General features: G+C 41.8%; 1 protein-coding gene across 10 annotated transcripts; it reads right to left on the bottom strand.

Annotated features, from left to right (window-relative positions):
* Positions 1-2738: 2738 nt before the first annotated feature.
* On the bottom strand, positions 2739-9596 carry LOC109915686. 10 transcript variants are annotated; one of them, XM_048592746.1, is made up of 3 exons: positions 8973-9457; positions 8431-8546; positions 2739-6505 (listed from the first exon to the last, which is right to left on the bottom strand). In XM_048592746.1, exon 3 carries the CDS (start codon positions 6477-6479, stop codon positions 2754-2756), a length of 3726 nt encoding a protein of 1241 aa, XP_048448703.1. In that variant the 5' UTR covers positions 6480-6505; positions 8431-8546; positions 8973-9457; the 3' UTR covers positions 2739-2753. The 10 variants fall into 10 exon arrangements, with proteins under 10 accessions (XP_048448703.1, XP_048448705.1, XP_048448710.1 ...); XM_048592748.1 differs by having other exon boundaries at positions 2739-6502; XM_048592753.1 differs by lacking the exons at positions 8431-8546; positions 8973-9457 and adding an exon at positions 9480-9596 and having other exon boundaries at positions 2739-6502.
* Positions 9597-12444: the final 2848 nt, after the last annotated feature.

The following is a 12444-nucleotide window of genomic DNA, read 5'->3' as shown; positions in this document are numbered from 1 at the left end:
TAGGGGGATGGGTCTGGGATGGATGCTGCAAGGGTCGGTATAGGCTTGTTGGGCCGAAGGGCCTGTTTCCACACTGTAGGGATTCTATGATCCTATGAAACACAAGTCCTCCGATGAAAAGTAGGAACTTCAATAATCCATATGAAAGCTGGGGTAAGGCATAGTTTTTTTCTATTATTAATCAAAAATGTCATGGCTTTAAAAAAAGTTGTATTTAACTTGATCCCTGGACAGCTGAAAATTCACTCCAGTAATCCCATATTGGAAATAATTATGGTGTAGTAGTTGTCACAAAATCAGAGAATCCCTACAGTGTGGAAACAGGCCATTCAGCCCAACAAGTCCACACCGCCCCTCCAAAGAGCATCCCAGCCGGACCCATTACCCTACCCCTGTGCATTTCCCATGTCTAACCCACCCAAACTAAACATCCCTGGGCACGATGGCAATTTAGCATAGCCAATCAAACCCACGCAGACATGGGGAGAATGTCTGTGTGGAGTTTGCACGTTCTCCCATGCGTGGGTTTCCTCCAGGTGCTCCAGTTTCTTCCCACAATCCAAAGATGTGCAGGCTAGGTGGATTGGCAATGCTAAATTGCCATCGTGCCCAGGGATGTTTAGTTTAGGTGGGTTAGACATGGGAAATGCACAGGGGTAGGGTAATGGGTCTGGCTGGGATGCTCTTTGGAGGGGCGGTGTGGACTTGTTGGGCCGAATGGCCTGTTTCCACACTGTAGGGATTCTCTGATTCTGTGACAACTACTACACCATAATTATCTCCAATATGGGATTACTGGAGTGAATTTTCAGCTGTCCAGGGATCAAGTTAAATACAATTTTTTTTAAAGCCATGACATTTTTGATTAATAATAGAAAAAAAACTATGCCTTACCCCAGCTTTCATATGGATTATTGAATTTCCTACTTTTCATCGGAGGACTTGTGTTTCATAGAATCATAGAATCCCTACAGTGTGGAAACAGGCCCTTCGGCCCAACAAGCCCACACCGACCCTTGCAGCATCTGTCCCAGACCCATCCCCCTACAACCCACCTAAGCTACATATCCCTGAACACTACGGACAATTTAGCATGGCCAATCCACCTAGCCTGCACATTTTTGGACTGTGGGAGGAAACCGGAGCACCCGGAGGAAACCCACGCAGACACAGGGAGAATGTGCAAACTCCACACAGACAGTTGCCCGAGGGTGGTATCGAACCCGGGTCCCTGGCGCTGTAACGCAGCAGCGCTAACCACTGAGCCACGTGCCACCCCAAACAGAATTCCTTCATCACTTCTGCATCCTTTGTCTAAAGTTAGGTATCTTTTCCAAATGTATACAGTATATATATGTGTTGTGTTTAATTACAATGACAGAAGTGAACAAGTCAAGGCTCATCACGACCATCTGATAGAAATGCTAAAAGTCAGTGTCCTTTGTTATCAAATTGAATAACTGTATTAACTATAATCAAATTTCAGCCCAAGCTAAGCAAATATTCTAACAAAATCTTAAAAGATTTTTTTAAGATACTGTCACTCCAATAAACTAAAAGCTATACTGCACAATTATAGATAACAAGGTGTAGAGCTGGACGAACACTGCAGGCCAAGCAGCATCAGAGGAGCAGGAAGGCTGACGTTTCGGGCCTAGACCCTTCTTCAGAAATTACACAATTATACATGGGATACGTGTTAAGCTTTGTCCTAAAATGCAAATTCTACATGCACCTCCTGGGCAATAATGCAGCCTTTAAATAAGCATTCATATGTTGCATATTTCAGTAGTTCCCAGACACTTTCCATTTCAGACTTCAAAAAAAAACAATAAACATGCTCATTAAGTTGATATTTAAAACCTCTGACACAGTCAGCAACAGTAGATTGAAACAGGAAGGCAAAAATTAGACAATGTCAATGTCAAGGGTGATGGGCACAGTGCAGAAGTAAGAATCAGCCAGCCTGCTCCGTGTATTTCCTTGCAGCAAGACAGCTGCAATCAGCTGGACACAAGACACAATGTGGGAGAAATCACTAAAGGTTAATCGTTAATGTAGTGGGTCAGTAAGTGTTTGGACTTTCAGAATCAGGAAGAGTGATGGAATGTTAAACTTGTAATGCCTTTCCATACAGTATGTAGCTCGGGAACTGGCTGTGAGGAACTAGAAACATGCAGCTGCAACCTCTTTGCATTAGAACAGGAAAGAGATCTCAAATAGGAAGTTTCCCTGCCCCAAACAAAAACCACTGTTTCTCTAAAATACTTATCTCGGTACCAACACAGAACAGTGCAGACCAACAATCTTAGGTCGACAAGTGATATTTTGATTTTATCCATGGGAAAAGGTTCATCTCATTTCCTAGCTTTCCTGTTGGAATTGCAGAACACACCATGTATATTGTTGGTGATCTGCAGAACATCACCTTCAAACTATTTTTACACAATTAAGAAAAATTGTACAGAAAATTCGATGAACCAGAATCACTCAATACTTTAACCAAAACAAATTTCAAGAATTGTCTTAATTTCTGTGGCTCTGCTTGAATTACTCATTGATAAGTGGATGTAAAAGGCAGTTATATCAATGTTCCACTTCTTGCTCGTCACTGAATATTTGGAGATTGTAGCAAATGCTATTTATTCATTCATGGGAATATTAGGGCAATGTTGGTGTCTGCCATTAATTCACTCTCACTGAAGATCAAAAGCTTGGGATTTAAGTTATATACGCTCAGGGATTAAAGCTGGCTAACATCTGTATAATAAACAACAATGTCTCATCTTACTTACCGTCTCCTGTGCAACACTAATGGCTTCCAGCAAACCATACAGCTTCCCTCTTACAAGAAATACACCAGCGCACCACGTCACACAGTCTTCATGCATCCAGTATTCGTTACTGTCCATTGGGACCAATGGAGGCTGGTACCACTCTTCCAAAGACAATTCACTCTTGGGCTTCTTACTATCAGAACATTTTGTGGTTTCTTCAACACTGTCCAAACCTCTGCGTTTCTGGCCACGGGTTGTTGTACCTTCCCTTGTTCTAGGCTCCTGATTTTGTCCTGGAGTTTTACTTACTGTATTCCTAACAGGATTACAACTAGGGCTAGAAACAACTGTGCTAGCTTGTTCAGTCTTAGTATCTTTTGAGTGGGCAGTTTGGCTACTTGAAGGTGTATATCCTCTGGGATAGAAAGGTCCAAAAAGATCACCTTGTTCCATCGCATTTGCAGACTGGCCACAAAGACAACAGATTAGAAAGCTTTTGTGAGAGGCCTCATTAATTGTAGGACCCAACGTCAAGCAAGATGATTTTGGAACTGCACCATGCGACTGCTGTTGGGAATGTTTCTTTTGTTTAAGATTGTTACTATCCTCCTCAGCATAGTTTACTACAGTACACGTTGAATAACCTTTTGTCTCTACCCGAATGTAAGGTGAAAAACTATCGTATCTATCTCGTCGGTCCTCAGCCTTAAGAGACAATGCTCTTAGCTTTATCTCAGGCTCTTCAGGTGCAAAGAATGACGAGGGCTGGCGCCGTCGTGTTTGCCGCTTTTTACCCGCTGGTTTGCGTATTCTCTTTCTCGCCGTGCCCCTTGTCCTCTGCTGCGTAGATCGCTGTCGGGAAGACAAACAGTTCTTTGGCTGCAAGGCATTCTTAGTGCTTTCTAGCTGCTTTCTTTTCCTCCTGTTTAAACACTTGAGGTCACTTTTACCAAACTCTTGCTTACTGCCTGAAGGATGGCCCTTCCGGGAGATCTCTGTCAACTGCTTTGAAGATGAAGAGGCACTGCATAAAGATGCGGTAGGGGAAATAGGAGTGCTCAATTTTGTTGCATGTCCCTGGCAAGAGCCTGGAATTGAGGTAGATTTATTTTTGTTCAGTTTCTCCATAGTTACTGTACTTGTTTCTCCTTGGTTAGCCTCATTATGTTCTTGTATTTTGTATTCCAAAGTCATTGTTTGTACAGAATCCCTGATGCAGGGAGAGCACACAGCACTACCCTTGGACTTTTGTTCTGTTGTAGAACTGCAGGATTTGTACCTTGGTGGTTGAAACCTGGTAGGAGTCCGTGTATCCCTGCTTCTTCGCAGTCTTTCACTGAGGCTTGATGTTCTTGACTTAGGCTGAGTGACAATATTTTGCACAATCTGCTCCAGCCTCATTCCTCTTTGCCTTGGTGGAAGAATCTTCCTTTCAAAATGCTTGGGCTCAACGTTGTTGTCATTTTGTAGAAGTTGATCTGCAAGTTTCTTCTGATTCAGATGTTGTTGACTTGCTGTCCTCCATTTCCTATTCTCGTGAATTTGAACCTGATTCCGGTGCACATCAGTTTTTGTAACTAAACTACTATCATCCTCCTCTTCAGAAATGCAGACTACATCACTGTCATCAGGCTTGGCCACCAAGGCTAGCTTTCGCCTGTTAAGAATTTGTGGTCCTTCCCGAACAGACAAAAATTCGCAAACATTGTCAGTGCTGGAGCTCTGGTCACTTTTTTCGTAGTTCTCAACAGGCTCTGCCTCTTCTCCGTCCTCAACAACTTTTCCAGGCTTGGCTAAAGAAAGACTCATAGAAATGCTGCACGCCATTGATGCAACATTATTTTTTTTCAGGTCTAACACATATCCTCGAACGTCACACTTCCCCTCAGTTTCAAGAACGTTTAGTTTATGCAATTCAAGGGAGCAAGGCTTTATCCTGGGATGGCTACTTTCTGAAACTGATGGCTTCTGCAAAGAAGGAAACATCTGCTCGCTCAATGAAGCTGAACTTCTGCTGTCCTCACACACATTGTTAACAACCTGTTCTGATTCAGGGATCTCCTTCAAATTCAATTTGGTTGCAGACAGGGCACCATTTGGATCACTGAGAGAAATCTGGTTTTCCACCTCCATGCAGCTATCATCACTACTCAGGGACTGTTCGGTTACTTTAAGATTTGGTGTCAGATCGCCATTACTTGGAGAAATCGTACTGTCTGGTGAGTTGCAATTGATTTCCATGAGATTGTTAGTTTGAGTGCTTTCAGCATTGCTCGCTGAATGATGTCTTTTTCTGTTCTTTAGGTCAGATGCAAAAGCTACTTCTTGGTCACAAGACCACTCTCCAGTTTTCACATCCTGTTCTGAAAGGATATCTGTTACTTGAAAATGGTGAAGGTCCGTAGTACCGCTTGTGCTAAGCATTGTTTCTTCAGAATTTTGTAGCACATCATATACATTGGCTGCCTCCTCATAACTTGACACATTGGTCCTGACACTTTCCACATAGGCTCTCTGGCAATCATCTAGTCTTACTAAACTTGGTGACATTTTCATGGAATTTACAGCTAGTCCACTTGTGTCACAAACTGTGGAAACATTATGCTCCCCTTCTGTTAAGTCGATTGGACATGTTTTATTGGATGTCTCCTCACTGAGGCTTTCTTCAGGTTCAGCTGATACTGCAACCTCTGAACATTCATTGATATTTTCCATCTTTGTCTGCTCTTTGCAACCCCTGCTCAAATCACAAACAGGCTCAGGCTCAACCTCTGTATACTGGTTATTCAAGTTTTCAACATCAGTGAAGACACCAGTGCCATTTTGTGTTTCACAGAGTTCCACTCTACCAAGCAGGTTTCTGTTTGGTCTATTCTCTGACACTGAAGGCCGAGTCAGTTCTATTACAATCATTTCAGAGTCTTGAACATCAGTTTTAGCAGGACTTACAATATTCTGCCATTCATCTCCCTGACGTATTTCTCCAGAAAACTGGCACACAGGGTCATGTGATTCCAAATCAGATGAAACACTTGACTGTTCATACAAGGTTTCCTCTGCAGTATCTAATGCCTGTTCGAGTGGACTATCACATGATCCAGGTTCATGAACTGCAGAAGAGGCCAATGGTAAATCTAAGTCCAGCACCTTCAGGCTGTGTTGGTTCATAATATTACAGTCAATTCCATTTTCAAGGCCTCTTCTAATGGGCTCCAGATCATCAGACTGTGCCAACACAGAGCTTTCAAATGACGAGTCAACAAAATTGGTCGGTATGGATGATTCTAATGAGACTGGCACCATCTGCTGAGACTGTACGCAAACAGATGGAATAAAGAGTGATGCCAATGGCTGCTCATGCAAGGAATGCTGCAATATCCGTTGGGAAGAGAACAGGTGGGGTCGATTGACATAAGAGACTGTAACTGTAGTACTGGAAATGGCATCATCCAAGTGTACCTTATCAGTCTGTGGTACAGTAGACCCTGTATTGGTCTCCAGGTCTTCAGCTACGTTTTTAGTACACAAACTGTATTGTGTATCCATGGTCCCACTGTGCAATAGTTCTAGAGAATCATTCGCCTGCAGCCCCTCTCTCTGATTTCTTGAGCAATCAATCTGATAATCCACAGGGATGCTGAAATTAATTAAGTCATCCTTTCTGTTTTGCAAGCCATCAGTCTGATCCTGTCCTGACTCCATTACAGAACTTTCTTTGTTTCACTCTGCTTCTCGAAGAAAGAAAACAAACATACTTAGTTGTTATCAATAAGTAATAAATCAACAATATCCTTATATAAAAATCCTGTTCATGGAAGTTGCATAGTATAGTTTATGAGTAGCTATATCTGCTGAATAAATTCCAATGGAAAACTACATTTATTGCTATACCATAGAGTATGTCAAATTCAAAAACTTCACCCAGGATTATTTTAAAATTAAGCTTTGAATAGGCAAAAAAGAACAGTTACTTACTAAGGAGCAAGACCATATCAACAGAAAAGGTACAAAAATCTTGTTTGTCTGTTTACTATGACATCACTGGAGTGTGTGGTTGGGCAGGACTCAACATTCTGTTGAATTTAAAAGTCTCTCAGTATTGTTCAACATACACCTGAATATTGAAAAAGCAAAGGACAGGAGTAGCTTTGACACAAAGCACTCCCTAATTACTGGCCTCTTTTGTATACTGAAAAGTGTAGGCCTTCAAATAAATCATTTGTTTGGAAGAAACCGATTAAACCTCTCTCTCTTCTTGAAGGTAAGTAACTTATTTGAAGCTTTCAAACAAAATAGAATACATTGTGAAGCATGGCTGGTTATCTTTAGAATGGGAAATAATTTTTAAGGTGAGCTTTATCCAAATAGGCTGACATCACTCAATCTATCTTCACATTATTAAGTAGTCATACATTCCATTTGTACACCTTTTCTTCCTTCCTCACAATTTCCTGCTGACCTTTCTTCAATTATCACTCTTCTCAAGACAGCAGCTTGTATCGGAGGTATGGCTGCATAGGTATTATATATACCATTAATATCATTCATGTTTTTAGTTTTTAAACATAAAACTTTTAAGTGATTTCTTCATCAATTTGCTGTCTGTATCTTATTTAAAGTCTCATCATTAAATTCTCCTTGATCGTGTACAAATTATTATTTCTGCAATGTCCACGGCATACAATAAAATGGACCATATAAAAGTCTGGAGCTAAGCTCAACCAGGCTTATAAAATATACATATTTGACTATCAAAACAGCAAAAATATTTTTATAGCTGTCATATGGACACTGTATTGTTTGAAAATCAATCTACAAATAGTGAGAAAAATATTTGCAAAAAACATGTCTACTGTTTTTCAGCTAGTTTCCAAACATTTTTTAAAATTATACATAGAAACTGTGTACATTAATTTAGAGAAAAATCCTGTTATAGGCATACACTTATTTCAAATATGAAGTCAATGAAAAAAATTCCCAACCCCAACTGCAGTTGCTGAATTACTAACCTTTACACTAACATTTGATGGAAGCTAACATTAAACAGTGTTACACACAACACTGTTCCCAACCAACAGTGAAAACACAACATAAAGACAGAACATCAAAAGACACTGACCTGCAGTTAAGACTCAAAAGTTTAGCAGCCAGATTTTGAATATATTTAAAGATCACTAATATTTAAACAGTAGGACTGTGAAACAAGAACACACCGCTAAGGCGTTATCCTTTGTCCTTAACAGGGAGCTTCATCAAGACACAAAGACCGTCGCTTCAGTTAGTGCTGAATGCAGAGTCTCATTCATTTCTACTAATTACCATAGCACACTGAAGAGTCGCATCCTAAGTGGATGGAACAAGGCCGCTCACGTGATCTCACAGACAGACATGGAAGTACATGTGCTGCACTGAGAGCAGGAAATGAAGCTGCATATCTCGATAAGGAGGCTGAGATAGCTTGTAAAGTAGTGGGAGACTTAACACCTTTTAACCAAATTTATGTTTACTTTGTTTAAAGAAAACCTATTTTTTTAAAAAAAGATGTATTACAACTGAGTGGGACAAAAATAAAATTGTAAAAAACTTGTAACGAAGTTGACAAATGCTATTTCTTGGAGGATCAAAACAAACTATTCAATTCAACTTATTATACCTTATTGATAAGTTCAGCTAAAATTGGTACTCGATACCAGAGTACATTCTGACAACAGTGGATCAACAATTTAGTTGTAGTCTCCGAGGGCCTGAATCTTCTGGCTTGGTCTGTTCCTTTTTTAATATACAGATATTTTTGGAACAAATGAACTTTTCATGAAAAACTGAACGTCTGTGGCATTCTAAAGCCTACAGGACCTGATTTTTTAAAATTCATGTAGTAGTCAAAACGAACTTAAGATGTTAAAAAATATTAAGGAAGGTTACTGAAATCAGGTGCTCCAATAAGAAAACAAGTCACATCGCATAGCCCGAGGCAAGTTGACATGAAAACATAGGGATTAGGATAAAAATATACAGATCACCAGAGTAACTCATGTCAGGAAGTCTTGTCCACAATCGGTCTGCGAACAAGCACCACGATCCAGAAACAAAAGAGTTTGTGACTGAGCACAAGCGTAGTGTAGTGAGGGTGTGGATACGGACGCGTTTTAAACTTTTGGGGCGAACACTGCGAAATATCTTGAGTCAAAACATTACCTTGCACAATGCTCATCAATGAAGGGTGAGACTTTATTGAACAAGGAGCCAGCGGCCTCTATTGAATATAGAGAGGTGCCCGGGTTGCAGGGAGTGAATCAGAGCTCCAGTTGCCTGCCCCTCTTTGCGGCGGAGCGGCTTTTCCAACAAACACCGCCTTCAATGGCGAGTCCACATGGGGCTTGAATTCAAACAAAGAGGTGAAGCGCCGCCCGCTACAAAAGAAAAACAGCGTTTCCTCCCACCCTCTTCTCTTCCCAAAGAAAAAACAAAGAGTCCCTCTCTAACGTCCCCACCGACAAAGACCAGGCCAGTCACCAGCACAGGCTTCGCTGACTCACTCCAGTCCCAGGCTGTGTAGGCCGCCGCTAGGCCTCGCGGTGTTTGGAAACAAAGGACGGGAAGTGCGGAGCGGGGGGAGGGGAGGAAGGGCCGGGCCTCCACTTCCTCCCTCCCCCTCCGCCACTCCCCGTCCCTGCGGCCCACCGACCTCCCTCTCGATTTTACCTGAAGCCACCCTCCTCCGGCGCTGCGTAACTGGGCCGTGCGGCCTGTCACTCAGGAGGCCGTCGCCATGGCAGCGCCGGGCGGCCTGTCACTCAGGAGGCCGTCGCCATGGCAGCGCCGGGCCGCCTGTCACTCAGGAGGCCGTCGCCATGGCAGCGCCGGGCGGCCTGTCACTCAGGAGGCCGTCGCCATGGCAGCGACGGGCTCCGCCTGTTGTGATTGGTGGAATTCCCACTGCCGCGTGCTGAGTCTCTCATTGGTGTACCCTCACTTATCACTTGCTCTGGGTGGTCGAGTTGTTTACAGTTCGGCTTTTTCTGCTTCAAATAACACAAAGGCTTGTGATAAACTAGACTTCAGGTCCTCTTAATTGCACTCCGTGCTCAAATTGCATAAAATACACTTCATCCAGAAAATTTATTAAAGTACATGTAACCATAGAGAAAGCAGAACCACAATACTTGTTTTCTTCTCTGTAAGATAATACAGATCTGAACGGCTTCATTAACTGTGTGTAAATAAAGATTTAATTCGATGGATAAAGTATATGTTTTGAAGTTAAAAAAAATATGTCAACACATGCGAGACCCCGATTCAGAGGCAAAAGACTTGAAGGAAGCTTCTGTATCAAGAGATACAAATGCCAGCAAGAACCAAGTCCACTTCCCCAAAACACCTGCCAAATGTGTGGTCAAATTTGTGGCTCTAGGGTTGGGCTCATCAGCCACACAAGGATCCACAGAACCCGTGACCAGTGACAGGGAATTTCCTGTGTTGACAATCATACTCATTAGCAAGTGATTGCCGCTGTCGACTTACAGTGTACTGAATGACTGTTCAAAGTTGTCTTTACATAAAGTTGCAGGGGGAACAGTTTCTCTCAATCATAGTTTGTCAGAGTGCTTCACCACACATAACTGCATGCGAACAAGGAGCAGTAGGCCATTCACAGATTGAATCCACTCTGACATTTAATAAGGTCATGGTTGTTTCAGATTGTAACATCAAATCCACATTCCTGTCTACCATGATTATCTTCCACCCAATTCCTTAACAATAATCTATCCACCTCTGCGGAAAATATTCAAACACTCTGCTTCCACCATATGTTTTCCAACATAAGACACCCTGCGCAGTCCTGGTATTAGTCTAGTAAACCTACTCTAAACTAGTTCATTTACTTTCTTCCTTAAACAAGGTGACCAATACTGTACACAATACTCCAGATGTGGTCTCACCAGTGCTCCATATAATTGAAGCATGACCTCCCTAATTTTATATCAAATTACTCTCACAAAACATTCTATTAGCTTTCCTTGCCTGCAAATTAACCTCTTGTAATTCATGCACCATGATGCCCAGCTCTCTGTGCATCTCAGATCTATGTAATCTATTACTGTGTCAATAACATACTTCTTTTTCATTCTTCCTGACAAAATGGACAATTTCACATTTTCTCGCATGAGAATCCATTTCCCGCATCTTTGCCCACTCATCCAACCAATCGATATCTTCTTGTCAGTCTGTTATGACCTCCACACAAGTATCTTTGTTTTGTCAGCAAATTTGGCAATGGTAACTTTCTGTCACTCGATCCAAGTCATTTATGTAAATTGTAAACAGTTGAGATCCCTGAACCAATTCCTGTAGCACAGCACTTATTTAGTCTTGCCTACCTGAAAAAAAATGCCTGTCCCTGCTTCCAAAATGCTCCATAATGAGCTTATGATTTCCACAACAAGTGTTTACATTATAAAAAAAGAAATTGCTGGAGAAATTTAGCAGGTCTTGCAGCATCTGTGGCAAGGAAGCAGAGTTACCATTTCAAGTCCGGTGACCCTTCATCAGAACTGTTAGCAGCTAGGAAAATGTATTTATGCTGAAGCTGATGTTGGCGGGGTCTTGGGAGAGGTGGAGGGGAGAGGTGAATGGTTATGTGGAGATGGAGCCCAGAGAATGAGAGATATGAAAGGTGTAGGTAAACAAGGAGAATATAGATACCAGGTCAGGACAGAAGAAAAGCTGAATAAGTGATAACAAGAGCTAAGACTAGGATAGAATGGGTGAGCTGTACTGAATGCAACCCATTTAGAATGATAATAAGCCTTGGCGTATATGAGAGTGGGTGATTGTGTCAAAATCAAGCCATGTCTTAACTGGCTATGTTGTGGGTAAAAGACTTGGAAGGCTGGAATCAGAATCTAAAGTTATTGAACTCAATGTTGAGTCCTAGAGGCTGCAGGGTCCCCATGTGGAAAATGAGATCATGTTCTTCCAGCTTGTGCTGAGGCTTGTTGGAATTCTGCAGCAGGCCTGTGACAGAAATGTTGGCCAGGGAACATGGTGGTATGTTGAAGTGGTAGGGAACTGGAAGCTCAGGGGTCATTTTTTTGCAGACAGAATATGTGTTCTGGTTGCCCAGACTGCATTTCGTCTGGTTTCTGCTTTCTTGCCATAGATGCTGCCAGACCTGCTGAATTTCTCCAGCAATTTCTGTCTTTGTTTCAGATCTCCAGCATACGCAGTTCTTTGTTTTATTCATTTGACATTATAGCAATGTTCATTCCATGTCAAACATTCAGCTTGGTGACTTTTACACTATTTATTACTCTCAGTGTACCATAGCGAGAGAGTCATAGACAGCTGCCTTTCCCTATTGCGCCTTTGCAACAGATGCGCCAAGCTTTAGTGTATGACTCAACATGTAGTCCTACAGATGGGTGGGAAATGGATTCATCAAATAGGACATGTGAATCAAAAAGTGGATCTCAAGTTTGTAAGAATCAAGGTAAACCTAACAGTTTATGCCTGTGTCATTTAGCAGCTTTGTCTGTTCTACACTAATTCTTCCAATGACAGTTAGAATAATAATAGTAAATATCGAGATTAAGAATGTGAATTTAAATATGCATGAAGCTCAGTGCATTTCTTTTAGGAGTGACCCAATCAAAATACAATGGCACTT

This window comes from Rhincodon typus, unplaced genomic scaffold (genome assembly GCF_021869965.1).
Source record: "Rhincodon typus isolate 14 unplaced genomic scaffold, sRhiTyp1.1 hic_rhity00001737, whole genome shotgun sequence".
NCBI lineage: Eukaryota > Metazoa > Chordata > Chondrichthyes > Orectolobiformes > Rhincodontidae > Rhincodon > Rhincodon typus.
Note: the sequence above shows the minus strand (reverse complement) of the source record. Positions and strands in the feature narration are given on the sequence as shown.